General features: G+C 39.1%; 2 protein-coding genes across 3 annotated transcripts in view; one reads left to right on the plus strand and one right to left on the minus strand.

The window, feature by feature from the left end:
• Nucleotides 1–14,111, minus strand: part of GALK2 (galactokinase 2) — a 154,720-nt gene extending 140,609 nt beyond the window's left edge. Inside the window, exon 1 of the mRNA XM_070797572.1 lies at nucleotides 13,887–14,111. Coding sequence (XP_070653673.1) covers nucleotides 13,887–13,906 — 20 coding nt within the window. The 5' untranslated portion in view covers nucleotides 13,907–14,111. The remainder of the gene's footprint in view (nucleotides 1–13,886) is intronic.
• Nucleotides 14,112–14,253: 142 nt separating this feature from the next.
• The window catches only part of COPS2 (COP9 signalosome subunit 2), a 30,722-nt gene continuing 25,145 nt past the window's right edge, over nucleotides 14,254–19,830 (plus strand). For both annotated transcript variants that reach the window (XM_070797574.1, XM_070797575.1), the window contains exon 1: nucleotides 14,254–14,391. In XM_070797574.1, coding sequence (XP_070653675.1) covers nucleotides 14,338–14,391 — 54 coding nt within the window. In that variant the 5' untranslated portion in view covers nucleotides 14,254–14,337. The remainder of the gene's footprint in view (nucleotides 14,392–19,830) is intronic.

Below are 19,830 nucleotides of genomic sequence, written 5' to 3' on the forward strand. Positions count from 1 at the left end.
TCAAATTGATGTGGAGCTTGACATAAACATATTTGCATTTATTTCCAGAATAGAGGCATTGGTGGGCCTTCCCAGAACATAATAATTAAAAGAAGAAAATACATGGCTTTCCAAATGCCAGATACTCTTGCTTTTTCGCTTGCCTAGAGACATCTCACTGTATCTCAAGAAGCACACCACCCCCATCCACCTCGTCACTCTTATTATATTACTGCTTTCTTTCCTTCATTGTTCTCACAACTTCCACGTATTTATTGTCTGTCTCACCACTTTCACCATCACTACCACTAGAAGGTAAACAACTTGAAGGTAGCAAGTGTGAATCCCCAGCACCCAGAACAGTACTTGGGAGACTGGTTTTCTAATCAGCAAGTAAGATGCGCTGAATGAATGACTGAAAGGTAAAGTGACTTGCCTTTAAGGTTGCACTGTTAATTGGTAGCAAAACTTGAATTAAACTTCAAGTCTATTAACGCTGTAGTGTACTTTGTATCTCTGAATGCTGAGACTAAACCCATGTGAAGCCAGGTACCAATACACCTATTCTAAGTTTTCCTATTTGAAGAAGTTTGGGCTGACATGCCCAAAACAATAAGATTACTGGCATACCCCAGAGACATTCAACAATTTGCCATTCCTGAACTTCTATATGTGTGTGTTGGGGAAGGGTAAAAGGGAAATGAAGGCTGAAGTATGAATTGACAGTGTCAAAGACTAGCTAAAAGGACTGTATCTCCCGGCACCCTGAGCTGTTACTGTAAATGAAACATCATAGAAACAACATTGCTCTGGTCTCAGAGCTGCTGCTGCTACTGCTGCTAAGTTGCTTCAGTCGTGTCCGACTCTGTGCGACCCCATGGACTGCATCCTACCAGGCCCCTCTGTCCATGGGATTTTCCAGGCAAGAGTACTGGAGTGGGTGGCCATTGCCTTCTCCAGGTCTCAGAGCTACTCTCTCACTATTATTTCAGTCCCTCCTTATCACTTTGAAATGAAGCAGTTATATCTCTGTTTTTGAACCCCAATAAATCCCAGTAGGATGGTTATTGTGGTTTACTCTTGAGTAGAAGGCAATGGCACCCCACTCCAGTGCTCCTGCCTGGAAAATCCCATGGAAGGAGGAGCCTGGTAGGCTACAGTCCATGGGGTCGCTAAGAGTCGGACACAACTGAATGACTCCACTTTCACTTTTCACTTTCATGCACTGGAGAAGAAAATGGCAACCCACTCCAGTGTTCTTGCCTGGAGAATCCCAGGAATGGGGGAGCCTGATGGGCTGCCTTCTATGGGGTCGCACAGAGTCAGACACGACTGAAGTGACTTAGCAGTAGCAGTAGCAGCAAGGGTCACTTACTGTCATCTCTGTAAATAGGTTTGAATGTGGAAAGACCCTGAGTGAGAAAAAAAATGTAAAATTCTTAGGAACATCAGTAAATATGGGAAAGGAAAGTATGTCTGATATATTTCTAACACATTTTCTATGGTCATTGAAAAATAGGTAAATTTTGAAGTTCTGAAAATACTGTTTTAAAAATTGTCCCAAACAAGCTCATTTTATATGCTTTGTTTGTTCTCACAACTTGCAGGATCTTAGTTCCTGGACCAGGGATTGAACCCCAGACCTGGCCCCAGCAGTGAAAGCACCATAAAGGAAATCTCTGGCAGTCCTCAGCGCTTTCATTACTGGGGTCTGGGTTTAGGATTCAATCTCTGATTGGGGAACTAAGATCCTGCAAGTTGCACAGTGTGGCAAAAAGAAAGAGAAAGAAAATATTGACTACTGATACTCTCATTCATAAAAGAATATTTTCTATTAAATGTGTATTTGATGGTCAAATATTAACTCTGATAAATGAAACATGATGACAAATTATTAGGCAAATCTTGAATACATTTCTATTGTAGTCTCAGCAAAACTGATACAGACTAGAAAGCACCTTTTAGAGCAACTAGTAAAACTCGCTTTTTTGAAATGATGGCCCCAAAGTGAAAGAGTAAAGGCTGGAATGAAAACCCAGGTCCTAGACTCCTACCCCAGCCTATTCTGAATGTGTGACCTCTGGTGAGACCCTGAGACCTTACTGAAGTATGCTTTAAAAAATTATTGAATTAGTAACTTTTGTCCCCAAATTAAAGTGTATACATTGTAATTTTAATAAAACATTGCTCTTAAAATAACTTATTTTCAAACTACTAAAGAACTCCTAATAGAAACCAAAAACCAAAATTAACATTGCTTTCTTATGCTATCTTCCTTATGCCAGGCTTCCTGATATGTAAGTAAGCATTTCACATATTATTATTCTCTTTAAATCTTCCCAACAATCTTATCAAGTGAAAAAATGCTGTTCTTTTTTCAATTTTAAGATATTCCTTTGGTCCTTATTAGACCTATCTGATAAACGTTTAATGTCTAAATTTTACAGAATTTTTATTTTCACAAATCTTGAACCTCTCAGTTCTTTATTTTTTCATTTGGTGTGCTCAAGTTTCGTCAGTCATGTCTGACTCTTTGTGACCCTATGGACTGTAGCTTGTCAGGCTCCTCTGTTCTTGGGACTTTTCAGGCAAGAACACTGGAGTGGGATGCAACCATTTCCTCCTCCAGGGCATCTTCCCGACCCAGGGATGGAACCTGCATCTCCTGCAGCTCCTGCACTGCATGCAGAATCTTTACTGCTGAGCCACCTGGGAAGCCCTTTTACACATGGCCACACTTACAATAAGGTTTAAAGTCTAAATTATAAACTAACATAAGAATAAGGATAGAGACGAAAGACTAGGGGTAGAGACAAGATAGGTATAGATTCTGAGAAGTAGGAAAAATGTGAAGGAAATAGGGGAAAGCTCTGGTTTAAAAGAAGTCAAAAGGAATAAACAAGAATCTCTGAAATCTGAAGTCAATTGTTAAAAAGTAGAAGTTTGATAGTCCCCAAAATTAAAAGGAGGTTGTATGGGGAATAGCAAAGGGAATACAGCTACAGCATTCCATGCACAAATTATCTGTCAACTGTCAGTTGAAGATTGTGCTGCTTTAGCTGACAGGGGAATCACAGAAGGATTAATGCAAAACATACTGGAAGAACTTGCTGATTTCGGTAAAGAAAAGAAACAAAAACAATCTTTGAATTATAGTATAATTGTGTCAGCTCCCTACTTGGACTCCACACATACCTCCTGCTGAAAAGCGCATTCAAGGACTTCCCTGGCAGTGCAGTGGTTTAAGACTCCATGTTTTGACTGCAGGGTATATGGGTTCCATCTTTGGTCAGGGAACAAAGATTCTGCATGTGGCATGGCCAAAAAAAAAAGTGCGTTCATGGCACAAAACTAGGGAGGTACGGTCACCATTTTGGGTGAGAATAAACATGAATGGGCATTAGAGATATGAAAATGGCAAATAACATTGCTAAGTTTGTGTAACTGCATTTAGCAAGAGATATTTTTCGAAAGCCAATGTAAAAAAAAGAAAGCTCTTATCATGCCTGTGTGCGTGCTTAGTCATTCATTCTCTTTTCGACGCCATGGACTGTAGCCTGCAAGGTTCTTCTGTTCATGGGGTTTTCCAGGCAAGGTTATTGGAGTGGGTTGCCATTATCCTCCTGCAGGGGATCTTCCTGACCCCAGGGATCAAACCTGCATCTCCTGCATTGGCAGGCAGATTCTTTACCACTGAGCCACCTGGGAAGCCCCTCCTATCATGCCTATAAGGTGGAAATGTAATGAGATCATGCAAAGTGTACTTATCAGAGGTCCCCTCAAGAAACAGTGGGTATTAAATGTCAGTAGAAATAACATTTTGAAAAGCCACTTAGGTTGGTTGGTAAAATCAAGAGATATGTCCAACAATAGTCAGCAATTTGCCTTTGAAGGAGAGAAAGTTCCTTCCCTGAGTAAAGTATATAATTTACAGCTGAATTGCATGACATATGTTATACTGTTTACTCCCCCAATTGATTTCTGGATCCATTTTTCACCCTTCTCTACCCTCCTGGAAACTGATCTCTAAAGATGGTACCTGGGCTCCTTTACCTCTGGCTTCTGGTTGGGATTGGTCACTAGCAGGATGTTAGAGGATAGTAAATAGAGAAATTGAGATATCTACCACTCCCCCTCTCCACTACAAACACACATAATTCACCTGCTCCACCTTACCTTTGCCATAGTTATGGCAGTAGCTGTGTTTCCCTATAACCACAGCTGCTGTTGGAGGGTCCGTCTTCCAGGACTCCCTCTCTTGCTGGGCTCTGGTAAAACTATTTCTTCCCTCTGCCCCTTTAAGCCTTCAAGAAATGGGATTTCCAGACAGTTGCTAGTCCCTGTGTGTTTCACCATCCTTGTGGGGAAAGTTCCTCAGCCCCATCCCCTCTCTGTAAATAGTTCTTTCAGTAAACTCTTTTCAGTTACCACCCCACTTTCTCTCCAGTAAACCATGAGTTTCCTGTCCAGATTTGACTAATACAAAGAGTCCTCCGCTTTTCTGCCCTTTTAACATACAGTGTTCAGCTTAAGTAAATGTAGTAAAAAAAAAAAAAAAAAATCTTTAGACAATTAGTCTGAAAGCACTCCAAATCATGAGCCTGTTTGGGGTAACCACATGTCTCAATCTAGCAGTGAGGAATCATAAATGCTAGAATATACTTAAATACATCACATTTTCACTGAGAATGCTGAGTGTCAGGGGATTCAGAAATAAGTAAGATATTTATGTCCTCAAGGAGCTTTCAGTTTAATAAAGAATAAATACAAAATAATCATAATATAGGATAACATAAAATTATCAAAAACATATTTTTAAGGGTCAAATTCTGTTGGGAATCAAATGGTCTATTGCCTTTGATAAAACTGCCAAGACAATTCAATAAAGGATTATTTTTTTGGACAAATAATGCTGGAACAATCTGATAACCATATGCAGAAAAAATAAACCTCTACATTTCCTTCACAGTATATACAAAAATTAAACTTGAACTAGGTCATAGATCTGAATGTACAAGTTTAAACTACATAAAACTTCCAGAAGAAAACATAAATCTTAGTACACCTGAGTGTGGCAAATAATCCTTAAATACAACAAAAAGCATAAAGAACACTTACAACTCAATAGTAGTAAGACAATCCAATTTAAAAATGGGCAAAAGGATGCTCACTTTGGCAGCACATTTACTAAAGCAATCTAATTTTGTACATCAAAAGGGGGTTGGATAAAAAATATGTGGTACATATATACAATGGAATATTATTCAGCTGTAAAAAGAACAAAATAATGCCATTTGCAGCAACTTGAATGGACCTAGAGATTGTCACACTGAATGAAGTAAGACACAGAAAGACAAATATATGGCTTATATGTGGAATTTTTTTTTAATAGGTACAAATGAACTTATTTACCAAACAGAAGTAGTCACAGATGGAGAAAACAAACTTATGGTTACCAGGGAATGGGTTGGGGGAATAAACTGAGAGATTGGGACTGACATATACACACTAGCACAGGAAACTACTCAATACTCTGTAATGGTCTATATGGGAAAAGAATCTAAAAAAGTAGACACATGTATAACTGATTCACTTTGCTGTACACCAGAAACTAACATGACATTGTAAATCAACTATATTCCAATATAAAAAAATAAAAATAAAATACAAAAGAAACTTAAAAAATGGTCAAAAGGACTGAGGAGATATCAATACTTCACCAAAGAAAAACTGATGGCAAATAAGCACATGAAAAGATATTCAACATTAGTCACTAGGGAATGCAAATCAAAACCACAATTATACTCCTGCCAGAGTGGCTAAAATTAAGACAATTGACCACACTATGCGTTGACAAGGATGTGGTACAAGTAGAAATCTTAATACAATGCTGGTGGATAATCAAAATGGCAAAAACAGTTGGGAAAACCATTTGAGAGTTTCTTAAAAAGTTAAACATAGACATATTTGCAATCCAATCATCCCACCACTAGATATTTACCTGCATTCATATCTATGGCTGCACAACAGCATTACCACAAACTTAGCAGTACAAAATAATACGGACTGCTTATCCACAGTTTCTGTGGTTCAGAAGTCAGGGAAGAGCATAGCTGGGTCATCTGCTTGAGGGTCTCACAAAGTCTTATCTAAGGCCCAACAGGGGAAGTTTTGATTTCCAAGATCACATGGTTGCTAGATGCTTTTTTTTTTTTAATTCATTATTTTCTTTTTGGCTGTGCTGGTTGTCTGTTGCTTTGTGCAGGCTTTCCCTAGTCGTGGTGTGCCTGCCTCTTGTAGTGATGGCTTGTCCTGTGGAACACCAGCCTAGTTGCTCCACGGCATATGGGATCCTCTTGGATTAGGGATGGAACCTATGTCCCCTGAACTGGCAGGTGGATGGATTCTTATCCACTGCGCCACCAGGGAAGTCCCGCGAGCAGCTTTAATTTCATGTGCATCATCAGACTAAAAGTCAGTGTCTTGCTGACCATCGGCCAGGTAACCATCCTCAGCTTCTTGCCACGTGGTCTTTTACAACATGGTCAATGCTTTCTCAAAGTCAGCAAGGGAGACAGTCTCTCCTCAACAAGATGAGTTTATAAACTAGTGTAATGTAATCATATACACATAATCATGTACATCACCTTTGCTCTATCTTAATGGTTAGAAACAAGCCGCATTTATTTGTCAATTATAATTCAATAAAGCTGGGGGAGGGAACAAAGCAAACCACAGATCCCATCTACATTCAAGGTGGAAGGGACTACACAAGCACATGTACCTTAAGAGTCTGTCTACAACATTACTCAAGACAAGTAAAACATATGTCCACACAAAAACTTGTAAACAAATACCTCTAATTATTTACATAAGCCAAAAACTGAGAAAAAAAAATCCTCAAATATCCATCAATAGGGACTGACTTCCCGGTGGCCCGGTGGTTAAGACTCTGTGTTTCCACTGCAGGGGGCACAGGTTCAATCCCTGGTCAGAGATCTAAGATCTAGCATGCCACACAGCATAGCAAAAAAAAAAAAAAAAATTCAACAAGGGAAACCTCATCAACAGAAAGAAACAACCAGTTGATACATGCAACAACATGGATGAATCTCAAAATAATTATAATGACTGAAATAAGTCAGGCAAAAGAGAATACGTATTATATGATTCATTTAAACAAAATTCCAGAAAATGTAACCTACAGTGACAAAAAGTAGATCAGTGGTTGCATAGGAAAAGTGAGGGGAGGAGAACCATCGATAATCAAGGGGCAATAGGGAAACTTCTGCAGTGATAAATAGTATCTTCATTATCTTGGTTGTAATGATGATTTCACAGGTATATATGCACGTCAAAATCATCAAACTGTACATTTAATTGTGTATAGTTTCAGTTCAGTTCAGTCACTCAGTCGTGTCCAACTCTTTGCAATCCCATGAACTACAGCACACCAGGCCTCCCTGTCCATCACCAACTCCCGGAGTTTATTCGAACTTATGTCCATTGAGTCAGGGATGCCATCCAAGCGTCTCATTCTCTGTCGTCCCCTTCTCCTCCTGCCAATCTTTCCCAGCATCAGGGACTTTTCCAATGACTCAGTTCTTCGCATCAGGTGGCCAAAGTATTGGAGTTTCAGCTTCAACATCAGTCCTTCCAATGAATATTCAGGACTGATTTCCTTTAAGATGGACTGGTGGGACGTCCTTGCAGTCCAAGGGGCTCTCAAGAGTCTTCTCAAACACCACAGTTCAAAAGGATTAATTCTTCGGCACTCAGTTCTTTATAGTCCAGCTCTCACATCCATACATGACCACTGGAAAAATCATAGCCTTGACTAGACATACCTTTGTTGACAAAGTAATGTCTCTGTTTTTTAATATAGCTGTCTAGGTTGGTCTAGTTGCTGTCTATCTTTCCTTCCAAGCAGTAAGCACCTTGTAATTTCATGGCTGCAATCACCATCTGCAGTGATTTTGGAGCCCAAAAAAATAAAGTCTGTCACTGTTTCCACTGTTTCCCCATCTATTTGCCATGAAGTGATGAGACTAGATGCCATGATCTTAGTTTTCCAAATGTTGAGCTTTAAGCCAACTTTTTCACTCTCCCTCTTTCACTTTCATCAAGAGGCTCTTTAGTTCTTCTTCGTTTTCTGCCATAAGAGTGGTGTCAACTGCATATCTGAGGTTATTGATATTTCTCCCGGCAATTTTGATTCCAGCTTGTGCTTCATTCAGCCCAGCGTTTCTCACGATGTACTATGTATATAAGTTAAACAAGCAGGGTGACAATATACAGCCTTGACGTACTCCTTCTCCTATTTGGAAACAGTCTGTTGTTCCATGTCCAGTTCTAACTGTTGCTTCCTGACCTGCATACAGATTTCTCAAGAGGCAGGTCAGGTGGTCTGGTATTCCTAACTCTCAGAATTTTCCACTGTTTGTGGTGATCCACACAGTCAAAGGTGTTGGCATAGTCAATAAAGCAGAAATAGATGTTTTTCTAGAACTCTCTTGCCTTTTCAATGATCCAACAGATGTTGGCAATTTGATCTCTGGTTCTTCTCTGCCTTTTCTAAAACCAGCTTGAACATCTGGAAGTTCACGGTTCACATACTGTTGTAGCCTGGCTTGGAAAATTTTGAGCATTACTTTACTAGTGTGTGAGATGAGTGCAATTGTGCAGTAGTTTGAGCATTCTTTGGCATTGCCTTTCTTTGGGACTGGAATGAAAACCAACCTTTTCCAGTCCTGTGGCCACTGCTGAGTTTTCCAAATTTGCTGGCATGTTGAGTGCAGCACTTTCACAGCATCATCTTTTAGGATTTGGAATAGCTCAACTGGAATTCCATCACCTCCACTAACTTTGTTCATAGTGATGCTTCCTAAGGCCCACTTGACTTCACATTCCAGGATGTCTGGCTCTAGGTCAGTGATCACACCATCGTGATCATCTAGGTTGTGAAGATCCTTTTTGTATAGTTCTTCTGTGTATTCTTGCCACTCCTTAATATCTTCTGCTTCTGTTAGGTCCATACCATTTCTGTCCTTTATTGTGCCCATCTTGGCATGAAATGTTCCCTTGGTATCTCTAATTTTCTTGAAGAGATCTCTAGTCTTTCCCATTCTGTTGTTTTCCTCTATTTCTTTGCACTGATCACTGAGGAAGGCTTTCTTGTCTCTCCTTGCTATTCTTTGGAACTCTGCATTCAAATGGGTATATCTTTCCTTTTCTCCTTTGCTTTTTGTAAGGCCTCCCCAGACAGCCATTTTGCTTTTTTGCATTTCTTTTTCTGGGAGATGGTCTTGATCCCTGCCTCCTGTACAATGTCATGAACCTCCACCCATAATTCATCTGGCACTGTATCAGATCTAGGTCCTTAAATCTATTTCTCACTTCCAGTGTATAATCATAAGGGATTTGATTTAGGTCATTCCTGACTGGTATAGTGGTTTTCCCTACTTTCTTCAATTTAAGTCTGAACTTGGCAATAGGAGTTCATGAACTGAGCCACAGTCAGCTTCCGGTCTTGTTTTCGCTGACTGTACAGAGCTTCTCCATCTTTGGCTGCAAAGAATATAATCAAGCCTATTTTGATGTAGACCATCTGGTGATGTCCATGTGTAGAGTCTTCTCTTGTGTTTTTGGAAGAGGGTGTTTGCTATGGCCAGTGCATTCTCTTGGCAAAATTCTATTAGCCTTTGTCCTGATTCATTCTGTACTCCAAGGCCAAATTTGCCTGTTACTCCAGGTGTTTCTTGACTTCCTACTTTGCATTCGAGTCCCCTATAATGAAAAGGACATCTTTTTTGGGTGTTAGTTCTAGAAGGTCTGGTAGGTCTTCACAGAACCATTTAACTTCAGCTTCTTCAGCATTACTGGTCCGAGCATAGACTTGGATTACCATGATACTGAATGGTTTGCCTTGGAAACGAACAGAGGTTATTCTGTCGTTTTTGACATTGCATCTAAGTACTGCATTTTGGACGCTTTTGTTGACTATGATGGCTGCTCCATTTCTTTGAAGGGATTCCTGCCCACAGTAGTAGATATAATGTTCATCTGAGTTAAATTTACCCATTCTACTCCATTTTAGTTTGCTGATTCCTAAAATGTCAACGTTCACTCATGCCTTTTCCTTTTTGATGACTTCCAATTTGCCTTGATTCATGGACCTAACATTCTAGGTTCCTATGCAATATTGCTCTTTACAGCATCAGATTTTACTTCAATCACCAGTCACATCCACAACTGGGTGCTGTTTTTGCTTTGGCTCCGTCTCTTCTTTCTTTCTGGAGTTATTTCTCCACTGATCTCCAGTAGCATATTGGGCACCTATGGACCTGGGGAGCTTCTCTTTCAGTATCCTATCATTTTGCCTTTTCATACTGTTCATGGGGTTCTCAAGGCAAGAATACTGAAGTGGTTTGCCAATCCCTTCTCCAGTGGACCACATTTTGTCCAAACTCTCTACCATGACCCATCCATCTTTGGGGCTTCGCTGGTCGCTCAAATGGTAAAGAATCTTCCTGCAATACAGGAAACTCGGGTTTGATCCCTGAGTTGGAAAGGTGCCGTGGAGAAGGGAATGGCAACCCATTCCAGTATTTTTGCCTGAATAATTCCATGGTCAGAGGAGCGTGGCAGGCTGCAGTCCATGGGGTCACAAACAGGTCGACATGACTGAGTGACTTCCACTTTTTACTTTACTGCTGAATAAAATTGATGTCAAGAAAAAGAGAATAGCTTAACTGTACAAAGTATTTAGGATAGGATATGTGAATGAAGTGATATTTAAATGAAGTTTTGAGGACAGAAAAAGATTTTGATGTGTAGATATATACAATATAAGGGCATCGCCTGCATAGAAAAATTGACGTGTTTATTTCTACAGCAAATATTCATTTGCATTTGTGTACCCAAGCAGTGAGCTAAACACTGTGAAAACCTTTTCAACTACTCTCAGAAAATTTCCAGACTAACTGTGTGAAATTTGGAGGCCAAGAATATTACACTCAAAATGTGGCTGCACTTTTCCTAGTGCTCCTAGTAACGAACTTCTTGAATAATTTTTCCACATTGAAGAACTAAGGAATTACATTTAAAGGCATCAAAATATATAAATAAATTCAATGTAAATAAACATGCAGTTTTATTACATATGATCATATCCACATGATTAATAGATCATTTCAGAATTACTATACTGACTTAAAAATGCAAAACTATGTAGCTGATTACTCTGAGCAAAGTTCTTAATCACCTTGGGATTCTATTTTCTCTTCTCAAGAAGTATGGGTTAAAGATAGAGTAATCAATGTGATTTATTGTACAAACTTTTGAGAGTGATGGATGCTGATAATTATTATTCTGGGATAACAGGACTGGGCTATCCTAGATAAAATAGGATATATAAGTTACGACTTACAGGGAGATTGTTTTAAGGTTACAAGAACAATTCTTGGGTTCTACCCCAGACCTACTGAATCAGAATCTCTGGTGTGGGATTTGAAAAATTATAATTAATTTCCATGCTTGGGAAGCCTTAGAGACTGAAGTGATACAAGTAAAGGCTCTTCCAATTCTAAAAGTCTATGTTTAATAAGGAAATTTTGAACATGCACTGGGTATCAGATGACATGAGGGAATAATTAATTTTCCTTGTGTAACAATGATGCTGTCCTAAGAGAATGTCCTTATTTTTAGGAAATACACAGCTGCATTTGAGTGATATGTAATGATATGTGCATCTTTTTATACTTTCAACTGATTCTAGGAATACTTACACACATACAAATAAAGCTGATAGAGGTATATATGTGTTCACTGAACTAATTCTTTAAATTTTTCAGTATGTTCAAAATGCCTCGTTATAAAATATTGGGAAGAAAAGAAGGAAAGGAAAATTTTGTCTCTACATAAACAGTATTATTGCTATAAATATGATTTTTAAGAACTATGACCAAAAAGATGGCAATACAAATGATTACTAAATTGGGAGGCCGGGACTGACATATACAGACGACTATATATAAAATAGATGGGGAAACAGTGTCAGACTTTATTTTTGGGGGCTCCAAAATCACTACAGATGGTGATTGCAGCCATGAAATTAAAAGATGCTTACTCCTTGGAAGAAAAGTTATGACCAACCTAGATAGCATATTGAAAAGCAAAGACATTACTTTGCCAACAAAGGTCCGTCTAGTCAAGGCTATGATTTTTCCTGTGGTCATGTATGGATGTGAGAGTTGGACTGTGAAGAAGGCTGAGCGCCGAAGAATTGATGCTTTTGAACTGTGGTGTTGGAGAAGACTCTTGAGAGTCCCTTGGACTACAAGGAGATCCAACCAGTCCATTCTAAAGGAGATCAGTCCTGGGTGTTCTTTGGAAGGACTGATGCTAAAGCTGAAACTCCAGTACTTTGGCCACCTCATGCAATGAGCTGACTCATTGGAAAAGACTCTGATGCTGGGAGGGATTGGGGGCAGGAGGAGAAGGGGACGACAGAGGATGAGATGGCTGGATGGCATCACCGACTCTATGAACATGAGTTTGGGTAATCTCCCGGAGTTAGTGATGGACAGGGAGGCCTGGTGTGCTGCAATTCACGGGGTCGAAAAGAGTCAGACACAACTAAGCGACTGAATTGAACTGAACTGATATATAAAATGGAAAATTAATAAGAACCTGCTGTATAGCACAGGGAACTCTACTCGAGTAAATATTCTATAATGGCCTATGTGGAAAAAGAGTAAAAAAAAAAAACAACAATGAATATATGTACATGTACAACTGATTCACTGTGCTGTACTCCTGAAACTAACACATTTTAAATCAACTATACTCCAGTAAAATCTTTTGAATTATTAAAATAAAAACAAAAACAAATGATTACTAATAGATCCAGGGACTTCCCTGACTGATCTAGTGGTTAAGAATCCATGCTTCCCATGCAGGGAGCACAGTCAGAGAACTAAGATTCTGTATTCTGGCGCAGCCAGGAAAAAAAAAAAAAAAAGCAAAGCAGTTATTTACTGAGTAACTGCCAAAACGAGAAAAAAAAAAAATCCAGCCTGCAATTCTTCTTCTTGGAATTTTTCCTAAGAAAAAAAATTAAGTGACAAAAATACTCTCTCCAAATAGTTTAAAATAATGTTATTACTGTAATATTCGAAATGTATAACAATAATAGCATGCTTAGGTCCTCCAGAGAAGGAAATGGCAACCCACTCCAATATTCTTGCCTGGAAAATCTCATGGATTGAGCCTGGTAGGCTACAGTCCATGGGGTCGAAAAGAGTCGGACACGACTGAGCGACTTCACTTAAATAAATTACACTGCATTCAACCAAGGGCTTATTATGCCACTATTAAAATAATCTTTTATATGTATATATGTATGCAACAATATATTGCAAACATTGTCCTTTGCTGTTACATAACTAGATGCAAAAAAGCATCCGAAATTATGTCTGTGCTGTTAACTATATAAAATTTGTGAATTCAAGTGGACAAAACTGAAGTTTATATGGAAAATGTTGTTTGAAAAGCAGTATTTTCTCCCTTCATGTCAATTTCAATTTTTATTAATATTTCGAATTCTACTGATGATGCTGTGCAACAATAATGCATTAAAAAAAAAAAAGATGTTAACTGTTACCTTAATTTGGTCCCATAGGCAATAAAATTTAGTTTATAATTCGTTGAACAACTGAATAAAACTTCAAGTACCTCAATAGATTGATACTTAATTTAGGATATCTACAGAGTTGTTTTGCCGACTACAAATATAACAAACATTACGTGTAAACCGTGCTGCTGAAAGGTTTCCAAACATCAGAGGACCACCCACCAAAATGTGTGGGCTAAATGCACATCCGTAATCATGGCAAAAAGAATACTACCTGTCACACAGGATAGGCATGTCAGACTTTTCTCCGCGAAAGCCTTCTAGTCCCAAACTGCCTCTTACTTTCACCAGGCTGAAATGGTTCCTGAGTGCCAGGCAAGGGAGGAGACTGTTCCCTTGCCCAGGAGGCTGGAAACCGCACGTTAAGAGCGAAAGGTTTCCAAGGCCCTTCCGCTGAAATCCGTGGCACTTAAAGATTCCCTAGTTGCTAGGTTTAGTTGCTAAGGCACCAACCGTCTCACAGGAAGAGGAGCACGGTGCAATCGCTTTTAGCGTCGTAGCGAATCCTCTCAAAACCGAGCTCATTTGTTCCGGGAGGAAACATTCAGCTCCTCTAAGAGCGTCGGGAAGGCGAGAAGCTGGGAGTGACGCCTCTGAGCCGCGGAGGATTGTGGGAGGAGGTTGTCTCCAATTTCTCCTCCCCCCCTCTCCCCGTCCCAGCCAAGATGTCTGACATGGAGGATGATTTCATGTGCGATGATGAGGAGGACTACGACCTGGTGAGGCGCAGGGAACAGAACTCTGGGGCTGGAGGTGGTTTCTGGCTTTAGGAGCCGGGGCAGGGGCGGCCGCGGCCTCTCCCCGTAGAACATGTGCTCCTTCCAGCTTCTCCCGATGCAGTGACAGGACGAGTTTACCTCCTCCCCCTTCCCGCACCGGGCCCGCGCCCTGCTTCTCTAGCATGGGGGAAGGGAGAGTAAAGGAGGCGGTGAAGGGGGTCCCGAGCGTTGAGCTCCAAATCCGAGCGCTTCCTTGGTTTGCAAGGACACCTCTGGCCTCCGGCGTCAGGTTCTCATTGCCTCTTCCCTATCGCGCGAGCCGTTTTGGGGACCGTTCAGTGGTCTAGGCCCCGGCTCTGCCCTTTCGGGCCCAGTCTTCCTGTCCCCTCTTCTTCATACTTGAAAGAGTGCGAAATGCTGGGAGAGGGGTCCAAAAACTAGGGGGCCTTCCTGCTCCCAGACCTGACGCCACTTGTGAATCTAGAAACAGAGCTTAATTAGTCTTGTCCAGGCTCCGTTTTGGTATAAGGTAAAGGTGCAATAGAGAATTGAGAGCCAGGCTAGCTTTTCAAAAGTAGTTTAACTACTTGTTTAAAGAGAAAAGCTGGGGAGGACGTTTTACTTTTTGTTTGTTTGGGTTTGGGAGGTGGGGTGGTATAAGAGAATTGACTCAATGGCTTTTTTCTTGACTTGGAAATTTCCCAGTATTCAGAGTTTAAAATATCAACAGTGTAGAACAAAACGAATTTATGCAACCGAATGGTGATTTTTAAAGATTCAAGGTTTAATTTATGAACGGACTTATAAGTCTTTAAAAATTCACTAACATTTCAAGTTGATATTCAAAAACATTGTGTGGGAACTAAGAACGATTATCTGGACCACGAATTAGCGTCAACTTGGCTTTGCTTTTTATTTGGGGGAGTTTTTGTGCATGGTTCTTGTGTGTTATGGTGATGCTGCATTATCGTAAAGTTAAGAAGTAGATGCTCAGGGAAGTCTGGTTCACCTTATATTTTAAGTGCCAGAGAGTCTCAAGATAATTAATGTATCATTTTGAATTAGTGTAAATCTTCTTTGTATAGTCGTTTCTAATTAATCTTTCACTTTTAAAGGAAAGCATTTGCAAAAAGGAGAGGGAAATGACCTGAAAGTCAATAGTGTTGATAATTCTTAAAGGAGTTCTGCTAGTAGTAAGATTTCTGCCTTACATTTTAGTTTGTGCAGACCAAGCCAGTTTTAGGCAGTGCGTTAAATCCTTCAGGAATGTTAATTGTAATATTTCGTGCATTTTTATTTATTACATGTTTACGTATATTACAGGTATTTTTTAACTCTGGAAGTGTTTCTTTTAACATTGTAGTTTTGTGCAGACCAAGCCAGTTTTAGGCAGTGCCTTAATAAATCCTTCAAGAATGTTAATTGTAATATTTCGTGCATTTTTATTTGTTACATGTTTACGTGTATTACAGGTATTTTTTAACTCTGGAAGTGTTTTACCTAGTTTCAGTTTGTGTTTTTACTTGTTTGCGCTTATCTCTTTTCTAAGCAATAGTTTTTTGAATACGTAACTTACTAGCACTGTGAGTGAGACTGTAATGTAGAAATGGCACTGAGAATCTTACTGCCCCTTGAAGTACAGACTTCATTTTTGCAGGGATTTTAATTAAATATAAATGATTTAACTTGGCTGTGTTTCTCCAGCCTTTGAGGGCTTACACCACATGTAAATATAAAACTGAATGTGTAATTTTAGCCTCTTTTTTTAAATTTCTTAACCCAAAAAGATGAGATTTTACACAACCACATAATTAATGATCCCCCCCAACATTCTGTTAAATAGTCCTGCCTCATATCTCTCTTACATAGATATCATATTAATTTATTTTTTACTTCCATAATTTCCTTAAGCCACTATAAACATATATTTATTAATTTTTAAACATACATTTAAAAAGATCAAGCGAGGCTAGTTGCCACTTCATGCTTATCTGTTGCCAAAAGAATTGTTTTTGTTTTCTAATATTTGCCTGAGCCTTGTTTCTTTGGATTTAAAGAGTCTGAATCAATTACTGTTTTAGGGAAACTTCTTTTTTTATTAAAAAAAATGTATTGTTTGTTGGATAGTTCATCACCTCATTTTAGTGAAATTGTTAATGAGAGCCATGTACAGATACATTCAGTATATATTTTATCAATTGTCTATTGATAAATACCCAAAATCACTTCTTGAGCTAATAGAAAAGAGACTTAAGTTGGTTTTAAAAAAGAAGACAAAACAAGCATGAAATTAATTCAGTATGCTTGATCGGTTATTTCTAAGATCCTTTTGATTTCTGAGGCAGAAGCAGGTATTTTCTAAGCATAGTAATTTATGTAGCAGTGAATGGAGAGAAGATGGTTCTGGAAAATGTGTTAATTCAATGTTAATTTTACAGATTTACATACAATAGTATTAATAATAACAGCTAATAGTAAACACTATCGTGTCATTCATTAAGTTAATAAGGCCATTGATAAGTTAAACTGTGTTATAATTACACAATCCAGCCATTCAAGCTTGAACTTGATTAATACTTCTAACAGTCTTTTTAGAAAAGATTTAAGACAGAGCGACTTCATACCAAAAAGTATTCTTTAGTAGTTCCTATTATAGGTAGAGCATTGTATGTTTGAAAAATATTATTATAAGGGGAAAATAAAATGGTGAAAAGATAGACTAATTCCATTTTTTAAAGTATATTACCAAACAGTGAGCCTTATTATAATCATCGTGTGTGTGTGTGTGTGAGACTCACTCAGTCATCTTAGTGACCCCGTGGACTGAAGCCCGCTAGGCCCCTCTTTCCATGGAGTATTCTAGACAAGAATACTGGAGTGGGTTGCCATTTCCTTCTCCATAATCATCCTGGTTAGGTTTATAGTTATGATTATTGAATGAATGTTTATTACTGTTGTTGCCAGTGCTAAGTCGCTTCTGACTTTTTGCAGCCCTATGGACTGCAGCCCACCAGTCTCCTCTGTCCCTGGGATTCTCCAGGCAAGGATACTGGAGTGGGTTACCATGCCCTCCTTCAAGGGATCTTCCCCACCCAGGGATTGAACCCTTGTCTTTTACATCTCTTGCATTGGCAGTCAGGTTATAGTGTGATTAGTGAATAAATGTTTATTACTATTGTTATTCTTGCCAGGGATTGAACCCTTGTCTTTTATATCTCTTGCATTGGCAGTCAGGTTATAGTGTGATTAGTGAATAAATGTTTATTACTATTGTTATTCTTGCCTTAAAAGATAGCTGTTTTAATGCCCTAGAAATTTACTTCTTTTGGGGAGGGGTGGAGAAGAGTCTTAGCTACAAGGTATCTTACAGAATCTATTTGTCACAGCTTTAACAAGTTCAGACAAATGATGTCATATTATAACCTTAGAACATGGTTTAGCAAATTAAAATTTAACATTTCTGTTTTCTAAAAAGATTTTTTAATTGACACGAATACTTTGAAAAAGTAGTACATTAATAGGGCTTCCCTGGTGGGTCAGACAGTAAAGAATCTGCCTGCAGTGCAGGAGACCTGGATTCCATCCCTGGGTCTGGAAGATCCCCTGGAGAAGGAAATAGCAACCCACTCCAGTACTCTTGCCTGAAAAATCCCATGGACTGAGAGACTAATACTTAATACAGCACAGGGCAAAAAAATAGCTTCAGGGGTTTTGTGTGTTTAATATTAAGACATTGATGTCATCCACTGTGCATATAAGGAGCTTGCAGATTACAGGTCATTTTATTCTGAGACTGTTGTCTCCGTCACTTACAGCTTGACAAAATGTTGGGGATCTTTAAGAATAGATTTACAAACAATATAATTTTTGTGGTCTGGGCCAGTGTTCTTTCTGCTGTACACACATTTGGAATTCTGAATGTAGTTTTCACAGTAACAAAATTTGATTATACAGTTGAGGCTTTTGAAAGGAACATGACACTCCAGTGTTTAGAACTGAGCACTTTCACTGCCATGGGCCCATGTTTGATCCATGGTCTTCCCTCATAGCTCAGTTGGTAAAGAATCTGCCGGTATTGCCGGAGACCCCGGTTTGATTCCGGGTTGGGAAGATCCCCTGGAGAAGGGATAGGCCACCCACTCCAGTATTCTGCCCTGGAGAATTCCATGAACTGCATGGGGTTCCAGAGACTAAGCAACTTTCACTTTCTGGGGAATTAAGATCCTGCAAGCCATGCAGCGCTGCCCCGCCCCACCCCCAAAAGGGCATGTTTAATTGTAAATAGTTGGAAACACCCCCCAAGTTATCAATAGTAGGAGAATACTATTAATACTCATGAGGTAGTAATAGGTAAAATATATCCATGTGATGGAAAGTATGTCAGCATTTCAAATCATGCTTCTAAAGAATATTCAGTGATATGAAAAGAAAAACTTGGTAAATTTGTCAGGACTCCTGCATGTAAGGAAGGAGAGGACAGGAATACATGTCAAATCAACTTGAACTGTAAAGAGCATATATTGGCTCAAATCACCAAGAAGTGTAAATGTAACAGGAGTCATGACTCAGATAACGATGCTGGGTCTTTTTCTGCCTTTGTCTCTCTTTCTGGGCTGCCTTCCTCGCGTATTGGCTTAATTGCCTTCATAGTATATCACAAGATCTTGTAATATAATGTGTTATCTTCCTAGTATTATAACCCCAAAGGCAAAAGGGTCTTCTTGCTAACTCTAGCAGTGAAACCCTAGGAAGAACTTCTATGGATTCACCTTAGCTCTGGGCCTTCTGTGAACCGCTGAGAGAGAGAGGATAGATTGCTTGCCCTCTAGGAGACGAGCACTGTGTTTGAAATCCTCATCTAAGAGAGGAAGGATCAGTCACTGTTGCTGTGCACACAGAGAATACATGTCCACTATAGATATGTAATCCATATTACAATGTTACTGTGTGGCAGTAAAATTTATTTGTTTTGCTGGGTGGGAAAAATACAGAATAAAATGTCTGGAAAACACGAAAAGTGTCAGGAAAATTAAAGTGTTTATTTCTTGCAAATTTTTCACAGTGAGTCTGTATTTTATTGCTGAGAAGAGAGAGGGTGGTGTTTAGGGTACAAATGATGAACAGAAGTCTTTGATCTTGAGGGGCCAGACAGGGATTTTGTCATTGCTCAAAATTTTTTAGAATTCTTCAGAACCTGAGGCATCTAGCATTTTAAATAGGTAATACATACACATGGTTCAAAAACATGAAATGTTAACATTTCCTTTCCATTTTTGTTCCTCAGTTGCCCAGTTCCCATTCCTTACCATAGATTACCAAATACAGATTTTTATCCCCCCTTCCCTTTTTTAAACCAGAATTAACATATTAAATATATTGTGCTACACTTTGTTTTTTATTTTAAATATTATTCCATAGACATATGTCGAAAGATTACTT

The sequence above is a fragment of the Bos indicus genome, chromosome 10 (genome assembly GCF_029378745.1).
Source record: "Bos indicus isolate NIAB-ARS_2022 breed Sahiwal x Tharparkar chromosome 10, NIAB-ARS_B.indTharparkar_mat_pri_1.0, whole genome shotgun sequence".
Lineage (NCBI taxonomy): Eukaryota > Metazoa > Chordata > Mammalia > Artiodactyla > Bovidae > Bos > Bos indicus.